This window comes from Micropterus salmoides, unplaced genomic scaffold, assembly GCF_014851395.1.
Source record: "Micropterus salmoides isolate LMB-PRFRI ecotype aquatic unplaced genomic scaffold, ASM1485139v1 Ms_hic_scaffold_10, whole genome shotgun sequence".
In the NCBI taxonomy this organism is placed as follows: domain Eukaryota; kingdom Metazoa; phylum Chordata; class Actinopteri; order Centrarchiformes; family Centrarchidae; genus Micropterus; species Micropterus salmoides.
In genome coordinates, this window is record NW_024040041.1 from 539,987 (window position 1) to 559,530 (window position 19,544).

The 19,544-nt window shown below is 42.9% G+C and overlaps 1 protein-coding gene across 3 annotated transcripts in view; it reads right to left on the reverse strand.

The window, feature by feature from the left end:
- fbxl16 (F-box and leucine-rich repeat protein 16) overlaps positions 1-19,544 on the reverse strand; it is an 81,034-nt gene that overhangs the window by 23,795 nt on the left and 37,695 nt on the right. For all 3 annotated transcript variants that reach the window (XR_005447423.1, XM_038739021.1, XM_038739011.1), the window contains 3 exons: positions 10,311-11,022; positions 3,938-4,180; positions 2,771-3,036 (listed from right to left, as the gene is read on the reverse strand). Coding sequence is in view for 2 of the 3 variants with exons in the window: in XM_038739021.1 (XP_038594949.1) it covers positions 2,771-3,036; positions 3,938-4,180; positions 10,311-11,015 (1,214 nt within the window). In the remaining variant the exon portion in view is untranslated. The remainder of the gene's footprint in view (positions 1-2,770; positions 3,037-3,937; positions 4,181-10,310; positions 11,023-19,544) is intronic.

Consider the following 19,544-nt stretch of genomic DNA (forward strand, 5'->3'; position numbering starts at 1 on the left):
TCGCTCTTTAACAAGCCGGCAAGTGAAAAACTTTCACTTTCCATCTCTCCAGTCTCTGCAGAGCAAATGTAGACTTCACACTGTAACATCTAAGTCTGATAATCACTGGATTCTGATATATTAACAGTATCCTGTTATTGAAAAGACCATCACTTTCTTTTGATGGACATTAGCCTGTTTCTTTCACATTGGTTACAGTTTGTTTTATAACGATGTCCGACGGTGAGCAGCCTACATAAACAGAATGTTGCCAGATCCCGGTGAAACTAATCTTGGCTTTCACTCAGCAGCTACCAGCTGTTATTTATTCAGCAAACAATCATTTATGAGATGCACAGAGAGAGAGAAAATATGGGTGGATAAAACAGTCCTGTTGGCCTTTACGCATGACACACAGCTTCCTCTGTATGAAGGCTTACCCTGCTTCAACAACGAGCTGCTCCCATGTTACTGCTACAATAATTGTTTGCATTGTGAACATTATGTTCATAGATGCTTTAGGAATAATCAGATTGTATTGGCTGCCTGTGCTACTGCAAAGTAAGTGGTTTGGTTGGCTACATGTCCATAATAAAAAATACAGGCAACAACAGTGGCTGGGCAGCAAACGTGATATTTTAAAGTGATCTTATCAACACCTTCATGGAGATTCAAAAAGGAAAATAAATGTATTAAACAGAAATAGCTAAATTACACATAATCAACCAGATAAGCCAATTTCATTCCCTAGAAATAACCATGTTGGACATGACTTTCTAACCTGATGCACAGCAGAGGAAATATATCAAATATATTAATCTTTTACTCCAGTAAGTTTGTAATTTTTCTTTTACTTTTTATGGGAGTAATTGTACTTTTCCTTGAGTAAAGATTTTGAGAACTCCACCTACAACTGGCCAGCGGCCCCAGTACTGGCACTGACATGGTGAACATGAGACAGACAGCAGGGATGAGGGTAATAGCACAACAGAGTCAAAGGCAGCAAAGTCCAATGTACCAGTTTATGGTAAGACTGATGATCATATGGCTTATTTAGTTATATACTCAAGGGCTCAGCTCAAGTCATTTTTTTTTTACTTTAGGAGAGTTATAGAGGTGTTTCTTGTTTAATATAATTAATATAATTTTATAATTAATAAATGTATTTTTATGGCTCATTCAGTAATATACTCTACTTGCATAAAATTCTCAAGAATACAGGAGCATATTATCAGAGTTTGCACTGAAGACAGTTCTGTGTTCACAAACATTTGTTGCAGGGAGAGTCAGGGCCAAGTGAGACACAGGAAATATCACAGACAGCTTACATCAAGTGTAACATTAGGATAACTAAATGCATTTGTGCTGTGGCTCCATTAACTAGCAGCTGTTCCATGGTTTTTATGGTATGTAGTAGGATTTGTTCTATACTCTGGCTGTGGCTCAGGAGGTAGAGCGGGTTGGCCATTAATCGAAAGGCGGTTCAATCCCCGGCTCCCCCTGGCTGTATGTCGAAGTGTCCTTGGGCAAGACACTGAACCCTGAATTGCCTCTGGTGGCTGTTCCGCCAGTGTGTGAATGTCAGTTTCTGTCGGAGCATTTAGGCTCAATGAATGAATGTGTGTGGATGTAGTGTAAAAGCGCTTTGAGTGGTTGAAAAGACTAGAAAGGTGCTATACAAATACAGAGCATTTACTCTCAACCGTGCACCCGAGGTTTCATAATTAATTAAATAACAAATAATTTCTCTATTCTCCATCTTCTCTCACTGCAAAGACCCTCTTTCAGCTGTACTAGTAAGTACATTCTCTTTTCAAAAGTCATTAGAAATTAGCATTTAAGTGCTTTATTTAAAAGAAAATAACAAAGTCGTGGGGGAATTCCCCCGAACACCCCTGGCATTTCAGTGTCCTTGGGTAGGATACTGAACCCTGAACTGATGGCTGTTCCATCTGTGTATGAATGTTAGTTTGTGTGAATGGGTGAATGTGCAAAGACTAGAAAGGCACTATACAAATACAGAGCATTTACATTTACAACACTCAGGACTGCAAAAAAAAAAAATCAATGGTGCTAACCTGCCCTCCATTCAGCAAATGGGCAGGAAACATCACGGCAGATCCATCGCATCCCGGACACAACCTCAATGTCGCAGTTAATTTTGATCAGAGCTCATAGTACCTTACTACCCCACCAGAGCACTGCGCTCCCAGAATGCACCTGTGGTTCCTAGAGTCTCCAAAAGTAGACTAGGAGCCAGAGCGTTCAGCTATCAAGCTCCTCTCCTGTGGAACCAGGTTCCAGTTTGGGTTCAGGAGGCAGACACCATCTCCACATTTAAGAGTAGGCTTAAGACTTTCCTCTTTGATAAAGCTTATAGTTAGTACTGGCTCAGGTGAGTCCTGAACCGTCCCTTAGTTATGCTGCTATAGGCCTAGACACTGCACTGAGCTCCTCTCTCCTCATGTCTCTCCATCTGTATGCATCCTGTCATGGTTCTGTTCAAGGTTTCTACCTATTAAAATGGTGTTTTTCCTTTTCTGTGCTTGCTCATGGTGGGAATTGTTGGGTCTCTGTAAATGATATCACAAAGAGTACAGTCTGGACTTGCTTTATATGACAAATGCAATGAGATTTCATAAGCTTATGTCTTACTCCTGGTAATTAACTTGAAAACTACTTTTTCAATTGTTTGAGTAACTGCTGACGTAAGTACAGTACTCTACCCACCTCTGCACATACCAAACTGCTTATCACAAGGACAAAAGCACAGGAACACAAACACACTGACCTGTCTAGCACCAGTTCTTCCAGTTTATGCAGGTCACAGGCAATGTATTCCAGGGCCATGTCTGTGATCCGAGGGCACCAGGACAGGTCCAGGCTGCGAAGCTTACGCAGGTTCTCAGCAACCAGCTCCACTCCATCGTCAGTGATCTTAGAGCAGCCAGAGAGGCTGAGGGCAGTCAGGTTGGGAAGGCTGTGCACCATGTTGACCACACCATGATTGGTGATCTCCCAGCAGGAGTGAAGTCGCAGAGTGTGGGTGGTGTAGCCCTGTGGGTGGAAGGTAATTTCACTTTGTTTGATTTAAGTGAATAGATTCCTACTCAGACAATACTGTTCTTTTCTCAATGTGCAAACCAGCCACCTCCATACCAAGGTTTCTAAAAATCCAAATCCAAAATACATCACTTTTCCTGGATATAGGCTCAATACCAAAATAAGAAACCTTCCAACGTCTGCATCTTCAATAAACTTGGCCCCTGACAAGTTTTCAGATTAATAGCAACTCTCAACTAGCAGTGAGAGTTTAAAGGTTGGATGGATGTATTAGAGCCCGGGAAGGAGGACACTCCGTGTCTCTGGACTAGAGTCACTTGAGAGGATTACGGGCTCCCAAAAGACTCAGTGGATTTAAATGGAGCTGAGGTGAGAGTGAGCTACACAGATATTAACTTAATTTTGGATGTAAGAGTGATATGCCTCGGACGAACAGCGACCAAGAACATGAATGATTTAAAACGAGATGTCCAGTCTGACTACGATAAGGAAAGAATGGATGGAATAGGGTTCGGATGACATGCCAGAAATGTGAAGGACTTGGTGAAAATGCTCACACTCTGCTTGGACCCCATCATTCTCTGTGAGATTGTCACTATGAGTGGCTTTTGTCACGTTAGACTGATCCATTGTTAAAGATAGGGTAGGTAACGTTGAGACAGCTTGATAGTGTCCAACCAAAATAATCCCACCCCAATTCAAATGCACAATGAGAGCATGGACAGAGTGCACAAAGGTAGGCAGAGAGGAAGGCTTATTACAGCCACATATATATATTTTTTAATAATGTGAAAAAAATCGGAAACAGAATAATTGAGATCCACAATGAGAATTAAGATGTATGAATGTGGACAGTTAGCAAACCAAGCTGGTTTCTCTTGTTTTCACATCCTACCTGTTTGGCTGTGAAATAGGCCATGGCCGTGTCAGTGACGTGGTAGGCTTGCAGGCTCAACTCTGATAGGTTGGGCAGGAGCTGTGAGATAGCAGCAATGGCGTCATCCGCCACATTGATGCAGTCACTGACACTGAGGGAAGTTAGCCGGGCATTCAGACTGGACCACAGGCCGGCCTCTGTAAAGTCATTGCAGCCTGAGAGTTCAAGGTGCATCAGGCCTTGCATTTGCTCCAACATAACCTGCAACATAAAGGCCACAAGTTTGATTCACTCATGTAGCTGGTGAAATATGGTTACAGAGAGACAAAGAGTAAATAGACAGTACCAAAAAATAAGCAGTATTTTTACACAGTATTACTCTCTAACTATAGTCCAACACAAGAACTCCATTTTAAGTTACACAGTTGTACAGTGTTCTAATCAGCATGAGCTGTTGTATTCATGATACTACTTATTTTCCACCCCTAGCTAATTATCTATCTAATGAGTCAGCCTATCCGTGTGTTTTAACAACATGATGCCATTTTAGTGTAAGCACCAGTGAAAAGATTGGTGTATATTGTACCAGCTCTCCAGCATTGTCTGTCAGTAAGGGCTAGGGAACAAAAAGAAAAGGATAGCAATGAACACATGTAACAAAGACCCCAAGTTATGACAATATGGTAAAACACAGTTGGAATAATATGAAATATGTCTTCATGTTGTGGTGGCAGCCCGGCTGACGGTGAGTGTCCTGGTTTTTTTTCTCCTTTTTATCAGTTTTTCTGCTTTTTTCCTTGGTTTCCTGTTCTCTGCCCGCCTCTCTGTATTTTCTCCCCCGTGTGCTCTCTCTCTCCCTCCGCTCCTGAGCCCAGCCAACTTCCTGCACCTGCAACCCATCATCCACCTCGTCAGCCTGCCACACCTGCCAGTAATCACCTCATCCCAGCCTGTATTTCAACCCCGGTTCTCCACACCATCCTCGCTTGATCGTCGTTGCTCCATACCTGGTGCCACTTCTGTGTTCAAGCTTCCTCGTTTCTTGTTTTTTCAAACTTACCCTGTGCCTTGTCATTGTCTCCCCCTAACCTTGTCTCTCTGTCTGTTTCCCTCCCAGGTACACTCACCCTCGTCCTCCGTTCGGCTGGGCTCATCCACTGGCCCACTCCCCTTCGGACCTCCCTCTCGGCGTCCTCCCTGTTCCCCTGCCTCTCCTCGCTTCCTTGGCCCCTGTGTTCCCCGGCTCCCTGGCCCCCTGTCTCCTTGGTTCCCGTGCCAGTACTTCCCCGACGTCCTCCTCTCCCTCCACTCCAGTCCCTCTCACCCTTTTTTCCCCCAATAAACCTCCTTCCCTCTGAATGCTGCATTTGGGTCCTCTCTGTCCACACACCACACCCCGTAACAGAACGATCAAGCCACCCATGGACCCAGCAGACTCAAAAGCGGAGAGGGACATGTTCTTGGATGTCTTGGCAGAGCTGTGGTCTACGTGGCAGTTGGCATCCGACCTCGAGCCTGTCCCTCGGCCTGCTAGCGCCGCTAGCCCCCAGCTTCCCCCTGATCCCCAACAGGTTAGGCCCCAGTCAGACCCTGATCCCCAACCTGCTAGCGCCGCCAGCCTCCAGCCTGGCCCCCCCGATCCCTTGCCCCTTAGGGCCACTAGTCCTCGTGTTCTGTTGGCGGACGGACCGGCTTCAGCCCCGCCGGTGGTCCGGCCGACCCCTGCTCCTCGTGTTCTGTTGGCGGACGGACCGGCTTCAGCCCCGCCGGTGGTCCGGCCGACCCCTGCTCCTCGTGTTCTGTTGGCGGACGGACCGGCTTCAGCCCCGCCGGTGGTCCGGCCGACCCCTGCTCCTCGTGTTCTGTTGGCGGACGGACCGGCTTCAGCCCCGCCGGTGGTCCGGCCAACCCCTGTTCCTCGCACCAAGGCCCTCAGCCCAGCAGCCTCATCCCTGACTCCCCCCGCTGCTGTCGCGCTGCCAGCCCCACGCCCGGCTCCCCGGCCTCTGGAGAGGTCGTCCCCGGGCCCTCCCCCGGGCCGCCCGCCGGACCCTCCCGGCTCCCCGGGCCCGCCCCCGGGCCGCCCGCCGGACCCTCCCGGCTCCCCGGGCCCGCCCCCGGGCCGCCCGCCGGACCCTCCTGGCTTCCCTGGTCCACCCTCGGTCCGCCCGGCGGACCAGGGGAGCCCGGCGGGCTGTTCCGCCCTCGGCCTGCCCGCCGGATCTCCCTGGCTCTCCTGCTCTGTATTCGACCTGTCCCCCTGAACTTCCTGGCTCCCCCTGTCCGCCCTCGGGCTGCCCGTTGGACCAACCTGGCCCCCCTGAACCCCTTGGTCCCTCTGTTCCGCCCTCGGGACGTCCGCCCGAACTCTCTGCTCCTCCAGCTCCTCCCTCTGGCACCCCGTCTGAACTCCCTGGTCCCCCAGCGCTACCCTCTGGCACCCTGTCTAGCCCTGAGTTTTCAGTTCTGCCCTGCCTGTTCCCCTAACTCTTCCCTGTCCTGAAGCCCTCCCTGTATTCCCAGTTTGGTTTTGGATCCTGGACCCCAGTACGTCTTCCTCCCCCCTGTGTTCGTCTGCCAAACCCCTTGTCCTATAGGAAGGCCGCCGGGAGGCGTCCATTGAGGAGGGGGCCCTGTTGTGGTGGCAGCCCGGCTGACGGTGAGTGTCCTGGTTTTTTTTCTCCTTTTTTATCAGTTTTTCTGCTTTTTTCCTTGGTTTCCTGTTCTCTGCCCGCCTCTCTGTATTTTCTCCCCCGTGTGCTCTCTCTCTCCCTCCGCTCCTGAGCCCAGCCAACTTCCTGCACCTGCAACCAATCATCCACCTCGTCAGCCTGCCACACCTGCCAGTAATCACCTCATCCCAGCCTGTATTTCAACCCCGGTTCTCCACACCATCCTCGCTTGATCGTCGTTGCTCCATACCTGGTGCCACTTCTGTGTTCAGGCTTCCTCGTTTCTTGTTTTTTTTTCAAACTTACCCTGTGCCTTGTCATTGTCTCCCCCTAACCTTGTCTCTCTGTCTGTTTCCCTCCCAGGTACACTCACCCTCGTCCTCCGTTCGGCTGGGCTCATCCACTGGCCCACTCCCCTTCGGACCTCCCTCTCGGCGTCCTCCCGGTTCCCCGGCTCCCTGGCCCCCTGTCTCCTTGGTTCCCCGTGCCAGTACTTCCCCGACGTCCTCCTCTCCCTCCACTCCAGTCCCTCTCACCCTTTTTTTTTTTTTCCCCCAATAAACCTCCTTCCCTCTGAATGCTGCATTTGGGTCCTCTCTGTCCACACACCACACCCCATAACACTTCATAGGAGAAGTTTTAATTTCTGACAAAGATTGTACATTAACATGTAATAATATCCTTATAGCTACAAATACATTATAGTGTGGAATTAAATGTTTGTATAATGCTTATAAATACTAAAAAGGGACTTAAATTAAAGGGTTACCAATTTATAATTTTCCCAGTCTTTATTAACATCCAGCCTTTAGCTGTTCATCCTGGCTATGGCCCCATCTTTTTTGAGATTATTAGAATACTGGCCTTTCTTTGAGAATACAAAGTACTCAAATGAAGTTATGAAGAGGAAATTAAGAGAAAATTGAATCCGCATTTTAATATCAACAATGTAAAGTACACTGACAAAAAATATCTGGTACATAAATATTACTAACCTTTAATCTGGTTTTGGTTATTAATATGTATATAATAACTGGATATTAGAACACAAATGCCTCTTGTTTTGTATTGTGGTAACAGAGCATGTTACACAGCAGTGTCAAAACATCAGAAGACACTGATTTTTTTTTTTCTTTACCTCTATTTTCATAATCTTTGTTTTTATTCTGTCATTTATCAAGTTAAGCTCATTCAGACCAAAGAAACAGCCAATCATGTTACTAGCTCTGGGCTCTCATTTATAAAACTGTGCGTAGAAACCTCACTAAAAGTGTACCTACGCCCAAAAGCCAAAAAATGGCATATGCCAAAAAATATTCAGACACTTGAAATGTGGCGCATGTGAGGGAGCTCCATGTCCGACCCTTCAAACGCCCATAGTTGCCTATAACAAACAGTCCACTCACTTAACGAGGCTGCCGATGAGTTAAAAGAAAGATGACTTGTTTTATGTGAAACACACTGAAAGTTATCTTTAATAAAATAGTGTTATATTTTCCATAAGGCGTTTTACAAGCAGCGCATCACATCCACATGCTGGCGCCCAGCATTTTGTTCAATGTATGAAATGTATGCTGTATGAAACTATGCTCTAGTATTTGCTCGACTGACGCACTGAAAACGGCATAAATTTAAATGTAATTTGTCTCCTGTTCACCTTATTTATGAGAATAAATTTCAGTGCATTAAGTAGGCTATTAATTAAACGATTCCTGATTAAACTGTCCAACATATTTGAGGTGTTATTTTGCAGAACAAGATATCTCCGTTTGTGTTTATTATCCTCAATCATGGTTCTTTTTTTGTGCGCCGCAAATTAAGTTTTTTATTGCGCACTTTAGGGAAAATCAGTCAAACAGGTGTTTATTAAGAAAGGCTTTAAGCCTATACTACTCAGAGGTAATATTTATTTATTTTACACATTAGTAGGTCTATTAATTTCAAACCGTTTCATCCTTCTGCCATGTGAGTCGCCATTTCTCATTTCTCCTCTTTATGTGCGTAGAGTTTACTTACAGGACGCACATTCACAGACAAGTTTGTTTTTTATAGATCACAAGCTTTGCTTGGGAAGTGGCAGACGCATGTTTCCAGCCCTGTTTTGTATGTATGCACTGTTTATAAATGAGACCCCTGGCCTTTTTGACTCAATTGACAAAGACTTGTCATCATGAAATAAAACATTGCAAAAAGAACATTTTGAAATAAAAACTGAATTAAAAAACAAGGAGCTGCAATAAACTTTGTTAATGTGAAAAAAACAAGGACATAGCATTTCACAATACAGAGCTGACATTTGGTCACAACTCCCTTTTCTTTTTTCAAGATAAATTATCTGTTTTTTGAAGGTGCAACAAAATGGTAATGCACCAATCAGCAATACACAATGGTAAAGTCCATATATAGATCATGCAGCCAACAATTCCAGCTTTCTCCATGGCAACACTCCCCTCATCCCAGAATAGCAGCCTAGCCTAGGTGGATATGAGCAGCCATCTGAGAAAAACTCTGCAGGCATTATGACTCTTTTGCTACTATAAATAGAATATGACAGAATGTAAGCAAAGCAAAAATCATAGTGTCTTCAAATGTTTTGCCACTGCTGTCTAGCATGCTCTGTTACCATAACACAAACAACGAAGAAAGAATAGGTAGTATGAAGATAAAATGGGAAGAGTTGGGAACACAAATAACAGATGAAGAATGGAAACATACATTTAATCAAATTCACAAAACTACCAGAACTTATTTTGGAGAGGATTTGCCTGGAAAATAAAAATGAGATACTTATTGACCTCAGAAATTATTTCAAAATATAAAATAATATCAAGTTCTCAATACTGGAGGAACTGTGGTGAAAATAATGCAACGTACCTATAATTCATGCAAGTTATTAAATACATTTTGTATTGTTATTGTTAAATGTTAACAATAACAATAACCTACTGTGTCACTTAATGACACTCTTGAAAGTGACGGCTTTTAAATCAGTCTCTCTCCACTTAATTTCCTGCATTGTGGGGCCATTTTTCACAGCACTAATTCCATCAGTACAACAGTCATGTCATACTCACCATTATGCTGATGTCACTTTCTCTTTTTAACACTACACTGTTTCCATTCTTATTTTTTCACTTCTCCTTTGCATTTTTTGCTATACAGTACATTTTTAGCTAGGGTTAATAAAACTCAATACTTCCTGTGAATGCTTTTAATGCAAATGCAAATGGAAATAATGAATGAATGAAAACAGTATTTGTGTTAACAAGAAAAACATAGAGCAGCAGAGTGATGAGTATGACGTGATAATGTTGTACTGATATTGAAAATTATTATAAATTATACAACATTTATCAAAACAACAGGTAAACATGGAGGAAGTGTTGAGTTTGTATCAACAGCAAATTAAAACAAGGAAAGCAGGAAGATTTCTTACTAGAATGAGATCAAATATAATATATTACATGGTAAATAATCAAAATATTTGCGTGGCTCTTTCCACAAATAACCATAATATATTAGTGTCTCACTGCTGTTGTTGACCAAAGCCACTACTTTGTTGTCTGCAAGGGAAGAGCTGGAAGGGTTCTGTGTATAGCTAGGAATGCTGTAATCTCCCAGGCATTCTGAACTACCCACCATGTCCAACTTGAGAATCATCTTTAAGATCAGAGAAAATTCTCATCCAATTACCTCTGTCAAAACACATGCTGACTCACCTCCAAACCGGCATCTGTGATGGTAGACCTCTTGAGGCTGACTGAGCGAACACCTTTCTTGGACAGCGGGTAGTTGTCGATGAACTCACAAATGTCCAGGTCTGACACGCCCACTAAGCAGAAAGATTGGAAGCCACGCAGGGCAAAGGCCTGCAGACTGACAAATTCCTTCTCCCCATTGGGCAGCAGGGTATATAGCTCCTTTGCATGCAAGATGGGTGTCACTCCCTCCCAGAACTTCGGCTGGTACAGCACCTTGCGCCATGTCTTGCATACCTGTGCCAGCACACATTTTTCAGCTGTGGTGAAGTACCAGAGCAATCGGTTGAGCAGCTTCTCATCCAGGACAAGCTGGCGCTCCAGTAACATGGGTTTCGGTAGAGTGAGAGGGGGAAGCTGACGAAAGGACGGCTTCAAGCTCACTAGAGGCATTCCAGGCTCCAGGTCAGAGCCCAAGAGAGAGGCTGCTGAATTGGGCATGCCAGGGCTGTCCAGGTGGTGGTGGTGGTAGGGAAGGGACGACGGTGGAGGGGGCAGGATGGAGGGTACAGATGAGGACTGGCACAGGCGGTTCTTTGCAGCAGGTGTCCCCTTAGTGATACTCGCACTGCCCAGACCGTTGGGCTGGCTGGAGGGCAACTTCACCATACCATTGCGAGTCACGCAGGGAGGCTTTAGCTCGCTGGGGGTGGACATGTTCAACATTGGGAACCTGGTGACAAAAAAAAGATCCATAGTGTGTTGTTAAACACTGAAAACATACTAATTTAGTCAGACTAATTTATAAAGAGCCAGGGTGTGTTTTTTAACACACTTTTTAAATTTAATAAAAACTATGACCAGATCCACAGAGCCACTAGCTATTAATCTCCTCTCCAGTGGAATCAGGTCCTATTCTGGATTTGGGAGGCAGACACCATCTCCACATTTAAGAGTAGGCTTAAGACTTTCCCCTTTGATAAAGCTTATAGTTAGGGCTGGCTCAGGTGAGTCCTGAACCATCCCTTAGTTATGCTGCTATAGGCCTAAACTGCTGGGGGATTTCCCATGATGCAATGAGCTCCTCTCTCCTCCTGCCCCTCTCCATCTGGATGCACTCTTATCCCATTAATGCATGTTACTTACTTGACTTCTTCCTTCTCCCATAGTTTAGTGTTCCTGCTCGGCACCTGCTGCTACTATTATTATTATTATTATACCTTATTACTATTCTATCATCAACACTACCATTACTATTATTTTACATCTCTATGTGAACTTGTATTGTGCTGCTGTGCTTGTTGAAGACAAACAGCCTTTCAGCCTTTTAATGACATTTTCTTTACGGAGTGGGTGACAAGGCATTTGAAGATCATTTTATGCAGAATTTTCCAAACATCAGTATGTTAGCATACATATGGATTCTTTGGTATCTCTAGTAGAATTTAAAAGAGTTTCATGCTGGGCCTCACAACGTGTTTTTGTAGGCTACGGTTTCCCGGAACAGCTCATCCTCCAACTGTTGTGAATCCAAGCTGACCACAACTGCAATCCAACTTAAAGTCATTAACTTTTCATAGCTACCTATCAAGTGGGCGAATTTACAGGAGTGTATTACTTTGAAATTAGGGTTGAAAAATATGGCGATACCATGAGACATTATACATCTGTCATTTTGCTATACAGTTTATACTGTGGCAATTCTATCTATATCTTGTTTTGTCAGATTTTCAATTCACTTGTTTAGCCAAAACTACCACTATGACTACTTCTATAAACTCTTACACGGTATATAAGTAATATTTATAAAGATTTTTATTTAATGTTATATGCATACTTTAAGCGCAATCCATGGCAAAAGAAAATGCATATCTGCGTGCATTTCCGTTCACTGCTATGTTAAATTAATTAAGATGACCACCGTAGGGGTGGCTGTGGCTCAGGAGGTAGAGCGGTTGAATCCCGGCTCCCCCAGGCTGCAAATCGAAGAGTCCTTGGGCAAGATACTGAACCCCAAATTTCCCCTGGCGGCTGTTCCGCATGAATGTGTGTGAATGTTAGTTTCTGTTTGAGCTTAGGCTCAGTGTATGAATGTGTGTGACTGGTGAATGCAGATGTAGTGTAAAAGCGCTTTGAGTGGTCGAAAAGACTAGAAAGGCGCTATACATGTACGGAGCATTTACATTGTAATACAGCAATCTCTAAACAGCTGTGAGATGTAAACATAAGGTCGCTACTCGTCACGGCAATGTTACGAAAACATTATCCTAGTTAAAAATGCTAACAGACCATTTCATCTGCCTCAGACGCTATCCGAGTCCACCTCCCTTCATATTAGCCTACCTAAACTTCAACCTCACCCTGAGGGCTTTTTGTCAGAAAGGCTTACTACCTTGGTTAGGTTTAGGGGGGAAAAGGCAGAAAGCTTTCTGCCAGAGGGCCCTGAAGGCCAGCGTATCCCACATGCGTTTCTCAGTTGATATTCCGCAATATTTATTATATTCAATTCAATTTAATTTTATTTATATGGCGCCAAATCACAACAATAGTTATCTCAGAGCGCTTTTCATAAAAGAGCAGGTATAGACCGTACTCTATGATGCTATTTACAGAAGCCCAACAGTTATCACCAAGAGCAGCACTAGGCGACAGAGGCAAGGAAAAACTTCTTTTTAAGAGGCAGAAACCTCGAGCAGAACCATGGCTCAGGGTGGGCGGCCATCTGCCTCGACCGGTTGGGGGTGAGGGAGGGAGAGAGACAGGGAGGGAAGGAGAGAGAGAGGGGAGGGAGGCAGCCTACACAATATCCACACAGAGACCGTTAAGGTGATGTTGCTATAGACTGAATGAATGGTGCAGATATTTATAGCAGTGTTAATGATAGCAATCGTAATGTTAATGATTATAACAACAATAATAACAATAGGACTAGTAACAATAATCTTAGCAGAGGGTGTCGAGCAGGAACACGGGGGCAGGTGACTCGCAACCACAGATCCAGACTCCACAGCTCCAAGACTTATATCAACATCCTGATGTAACATTGCATCTACTAGGTTTTATCAATATAACCCTCTATTCCAAATTATATATTTTGTCTTAACATCAATAACAAAATTATAAGGGATCCAAGCAGATTCTTCCTCTTCTTTTTGTTCTTTCTTCTTTTTCTCCACTGAAAGTGTTTGGGCAGCAAAAACTGCTGAACAAAAATTCACCAAAATTGGCAGGTGGGTTGCAAATTCCACCCACTACTCAGGCAAAAAAAATGTCCCTCATAGAACTAAATAAATAAAAAATAAATCATAGAACTCATGGTGGCGCTATAACAATGAACTTTACGTTTTGGCAATTATCTCGAAAACGGCTTTGTTTAGAGTCAAACTTCTTTAATTATTTTAATCTCTGGATTTATCTGCATATTTGCTCCAATGGTCTTCTGCTCTAAAAATGTCAAATTATGCAACTTTTTATCACTTTTCTCTAAAACCTATTTTTACGAACTCGTCCCAGGCGCTTTCGCTAATCGACCTGAAACTTTAGCGGGATCATCTACTGACATTGCTGATCAAAAGTTATCAAAAGAATTTTGATACATCAATCTGTTTTACTTTTGTGTCTTTATGTACAGTTTTACATAAATGCCCGTAAATCAAAATTGGCTTAAGCTATTGTAACCAGACTTGACAAGTCTGCTCAGATGCTTCGAGCTTCGCTGAGCTGTCCTGGGATATTCTTCCACTAGCGGGCACTACACTTTCTATACACTACACTGGCATAGTTTATACCTCGTAATTTGCTGCATGGATTTCTACAAAATTCAGTTTCTATGATCTAGGGTCACTACTCAGTTGATGCATAAAATTTGGTAAGGACTGCACAAAGTGGGTGTGGCTTATTATAACAAATGTACATTTCTAGACATTTCACATTCCAAACTTTAAAAAATCTAAGAAAATTACCGTGCGTCCTAGAGAGGTGAAATTTTTTCAGCACATCCACTGATATGTGACAAATGTTCACATTGCCTCACTGCAACCTGTGGTGAATTCTGAAGTCAGTGACTCTAAATTTTTCAGAATATGCTAATTCAATTATCATCTATATCTCCACAAGTCTTTCTTGAAACGCTACCAATATCAACACAGACATTCTCTGGATGGCCGATATCAGGTGTTGCAAGGGATTTTTAGATCGGTCAAATGGTGAGTCTGCAGTGATATTCAGTATCTTGCCATAACTTGTATAGTATGCAAAACATTTTATTTCTTGCTTAGTTTTGGATCAAACGCCAGCAAAATAATATACAACACACCCAAAACAGGGAGAATAATGTGTGATTTTTATTAGAATTTTCTCACTTACATCTTGACTTTTGTAAGCGTTTTAAGTTTAAACTGACAAAACTATCCCGGTCCGGCACATGTGACGTCACCACCTCAACTTGTGAGAAGATGTGTGATAACAGTCTGACCAGTGGCTCAGTCAGTAAGTTGCCTACTCTGCTGATTTAAAGTTCCAGGGTTCAAATCCTCAAGCCGGGCTTGATGACAATGGGGTTGTTCAGATCATAGTCCGTAAGGTGATGCTGTAAAAATCAAGTTTGTGTTTCTGCAATTATCTCTCAAATCATCTGCGTCTGGTCTTCTACTCTGAAAATGTCACATGTTGCATTTTTCACGACTTGCTTGGATCCCGATCGTTGCTACTCACGGCTATATTTTTAATTTATAATGATTTAAAACAGAAAAACATCATTACATTTGAGCAGCTTTTATAAGGACAGATTTTGCATTTGAAAACAAGTTAAACTATCGTCAGCATGCTGTTTGAATAGGCTGCTTCTCTTTTGTTGTTTGCATTCATAAGAGCTGGATGTTGTATCCAAGTGAAAACACATCATAGTGTAAATGAATGCTGTGGCCCATGGTCTCATCTAGCCTGGTCTCTGTGATCTCACTCTATCAGCCACAGCAGGACAGCTCACAGGCACAAAATGCTCAGTTATGTAACATGCTGACTATAGGGCTTCACACAAAACAGCATCTCTTTGTCCCACTCTACTGACAAAACCAGCTGCACTATCAACACCTGCTACATTCATTTACACATGCATCTACTTAAATGTACATACTTTCTACAGGTGATCAAAAGCACTTTTCAATATGACCACATCCAGCAGCATTTAAAATGTTATCAATTTAAAGTATTTGTTAGTGGTCCCTTAGCAGATGGAGACTGGGTCTTCCTCCACTGTAGCGTCACTGATGTTCATCCGTTACATAATTCAACAATGTTGTCAACTAGACTGGCTACAGCTAGCACTGTGAAACATTTAAAAAAACAAAACAGAAATGTTTCAGAACATTGTTAGGCCAACCTATCAGGGAACAGGTGAAAAACATTCACTCAGATATAAAGGGCCGAGCTAAAGTAAAATGTTCATTGTAAGGCTACAGCAAAATCTATATTTACCATTCCTCCTTCTGTTATGTCATGCGGCTATGGTGTCTCTGTCAGGCATGGAGGCAGGGATGCTGAAGCAGCTGCAGACTCTGCTGCCTGTGAGTCACCAGAAGCAACAATAACAGGATAACCAGCTCTTCACAATAAAACCCTTATCTCCACAAATCTACAATCACTACACTGTAAAACAAGCACTTTGTCCACCTAAATGGTAGATTTGATTAAGTTGAAAATATTTATATAACAGCTAGCTATAGCAAGTTTTTTACTCCAACTAAATTTTAAATTTCTAATACAAAGACAGCTACATGATAAAGGCCATGGACGTGCCCAGATATTTGGGGGGGCAGGGACTCAAGTGAAAAAGGGTACTTTTCACAATTATCTATTTTTTTCTACAACAAAACATTAAATATTAACACAACTCTAACTTCCTTACCAATTTATTTGAATTCCCTCACACTCACGCAGCTGTTTCATACTCCTCAGATTACTACAAAATAATCAGTTTACAACATAGCCTTCTTTAGTATTCACTATGTTTATCACAAGAGCAATCAACAGCAAAGGAAACTATGCCATAATGTTTTCTGTGCTACTAGTTTCAAGTATACATTTAGAATAAATGACTGCACCAAGGAGAGGGACATTCAAATTAATAATTAAAATACAGCTTCACACAGCCAAGCAAGATTATACTGAATTGCCTGAATACAATAATGTATAGATGAAATACATTATTGTTATTGCTATTTTACACCACGTGCGCACACACGCACACACACACACACACACACACTATAACTGATGGTGACATGGAAGGACTGTCTGGATCATGTAAAGATCTATCAGCATACAACAAACTAATAGAATGTAAACTTATTAGCAGAGATGGGGACTCGAGTCACACTTAAGTTGCACACACAGTGACTTGAGACTCGAGGTGCAGGACCGGTGAACAATGTTTATTTTTAGGAAACTTCTGATGAGCTTGCTGTTATTCCCTCCCTACGTTACCTATAACCTGCCTACGTAATGCAGCTTCGTATCAGCTGTGCACGGGCACACTTGAGAGAGGACAACAAACACGGGCGTTGGGCTGAAAAGTGATCATCCGCCGGAAGGGATTGCCATCCGCGGGAGTGCATGCAGTATGCTAAAGCTGTATCAACCAGTTTCTTTAGAACTACTGCTGCATATGGGTCAAACAGACACAACCTGCAAATAAACCTAACTTTATGTCCGTGGTAATAGAAAAGGTAGGCCTATGTCTTGGGGAAACATTACTGTTTCTTGTAACGGAATAATCATAATTGTGGTCAATTGTCAAAAAGTGTTTGCAGTTTATAGCATAACCAGGTCTGACATTTATGTATTGATAGGCAATAATAGAAGCCTGTTGTTGCCGATGGATTATGTGTTTGGTAGGCGTATGTCTAATATCCTTGTTTATATTTGGAAAACAACTGTAGCCTATAATTAACATGACTTACTGCTGAGTTATATATAAAATAAAGTCTTAAAAAAAAAAAAAAGTCATAAAATGCAGTGTTTCACCTGCCAGAAAGTGATTGCAGCCTCTACGTATTGACTGAAAGGTAACTTCTCCCCTGAAAAGTGTTGATTTCATTAAATGAGACACTGGTTTGATTACATGGTTGTGCTCTGTAAGTGAAAACCATGTTACAGGTTTTAGTGTTGATCATGTAACGATACATTTTTATTTTACATTAGTTAACATTACAGTGGTTTGAGAGTCTGGGGGAGATGTTGACTTACAGTAGTTACTAAGCTGTCATTAATTGCATTGCACATTACATGGTTGTGCTCTGTAAGCACAGGTTACAGTGACATAATCCCTTATAGCTATGCAGTTTTATAAGCAGCCTGGATTGAACGCAGCAGGTGATACAACATTTAACACATTATAACCACGAGTGACTTGAGACTTGACTTGGACTATAGCTCAAAGACTGGTGAGCAACTCTGCTTATTAGATGAGGAGCCTATGATTATTGGTAATTTTACTGTTTAGAGCAGTTTTTTATCTGTTGATCTTTACTGTGGACTGTTCATTCATTGTAAACATTGACAATGAACTTCAGGATGTACAGTGGGTACGGAAAGTATTCAGACCCCTTTAAATTTTTCACTCTTTGTTTCATTGCAGCCATTTTCCAAAAATCAAAAAAGTTCATTTTATTTCTCAGTAATGTACACTCAGCACCCCATCTTGACAGAAAAAAACAGAAATGTAGAAATTTTTGCAAATTTATTAAAAAAGAAAAACTGAAATATCACATGGTCATAAGTATTCAGACCCTTTGCCGTGACACTCATATTTAACTCAGGTGCTGTCTATTTCTTCTGATCATCCTTGAGATGGTTCTACACCTTCATTTGAGTCCAGCTGTGTTTGATTATACTGATTGGACTTGATTAGGAAAGCCACACACCTGTCTATATAAGACCTTACAGCTCACAGTGCATGTCAGAGCAAATGAGAATCATGAGGTCAAAGGAACTGCCTGAAGAGCTCAGAGACAGAATTGTGGCAAGGCACAGATCTGGCCAAGGTTACAAAAAAATTTCTGCTGCACTTAAGGTTCCTAAGAACACAGTGGCCTCCATAATCCTCAAATGGAAGACGTTTGGGACGACCAGAACCCTTCCTAGAGCTGGCCGTCCGGCCAAACTGAGCTATCGGGGGAGAAGAGCCTTGGTGAGAGAGGTAAAGAAGAACCCAAAGGTCACTGTGGCTGAGCTCCAGAGATGCAGTCGGGAGATGGGAGAAAGTTGTAGTAAGTCAACCATCACTGCAGCAATCCACCAGTCGGGGCTTTATGGCAGAGTGGCCCGACGGAAGCCTCTCCTCAGTGCAAGACACATGAAAGCCCGCATGGAGTTTGCTAAAAAACACCTGAAGGACTCCAAGATGGTGATAAATAAGATCCTCTGGTCTGATGAGACCAAGATAAAACTTTTTGGCCTTAATTCTAAGCGGTATGTGTGGAGAACACCAGGCACTGCTCATCACCTGTCCAATACAGTCTCAACAGTGAAGCATGGTGGTGGCAGCATCATGCTGTGGGGGTGTTTTTCAGCTGCAGGGACAGGACGACTGGATGCAATCGAGGGAAAGATGAATGCGGCCAAGTACAGGGATATCCTGGACGAAAACCTTTTCCAGAGTGCTCTGGACCTCAGACTGGGCCGAAGGTTTACCTTCTAACAAGACAATGACCCTAAGCACACCGCTAAAATAACGAAGGAGTGGCTTCACAACAACTCCGTGGCTGTTCTTGAATGGCCCAGCCAGAGCCCTGACTTAAACCCAATTGAGCATCTCTGGAGAGACCTGAAAATGGCTGTCCACCAACGTTTACCATCCAACCTGACAGAACTGGAGAGGATCTGCAAGGAGGAATGGCAGAGGATACCCAAATCCAGATGTGAAAAACTTGTTGCATCTTTCCCAAAACGACTCATGGCTGTATTAGATCAAAAGGGTGCTTCTACTAAATACTGAGCAAAGGGTCTGAATACTTATGACCATGTGATATTTCAGTTTTTCTTTTTAATAAATTTGCAAAAATTTCTACATTTCTGTTTTTTTCTGTCAAGATGGGGTGCTGAGTGTACATTACTGCGAAATAAAATGAACTTTTTTGATTTTTGGAAAATGGCTGCAATGAAACAAAGAGTGAAAAATTTAAAGGGGTCTGAATACTTTCCGTACCCACTGTAGCTGTTCACAGGTTGGTTGACGGCTGATGTGAAGCCATCGCT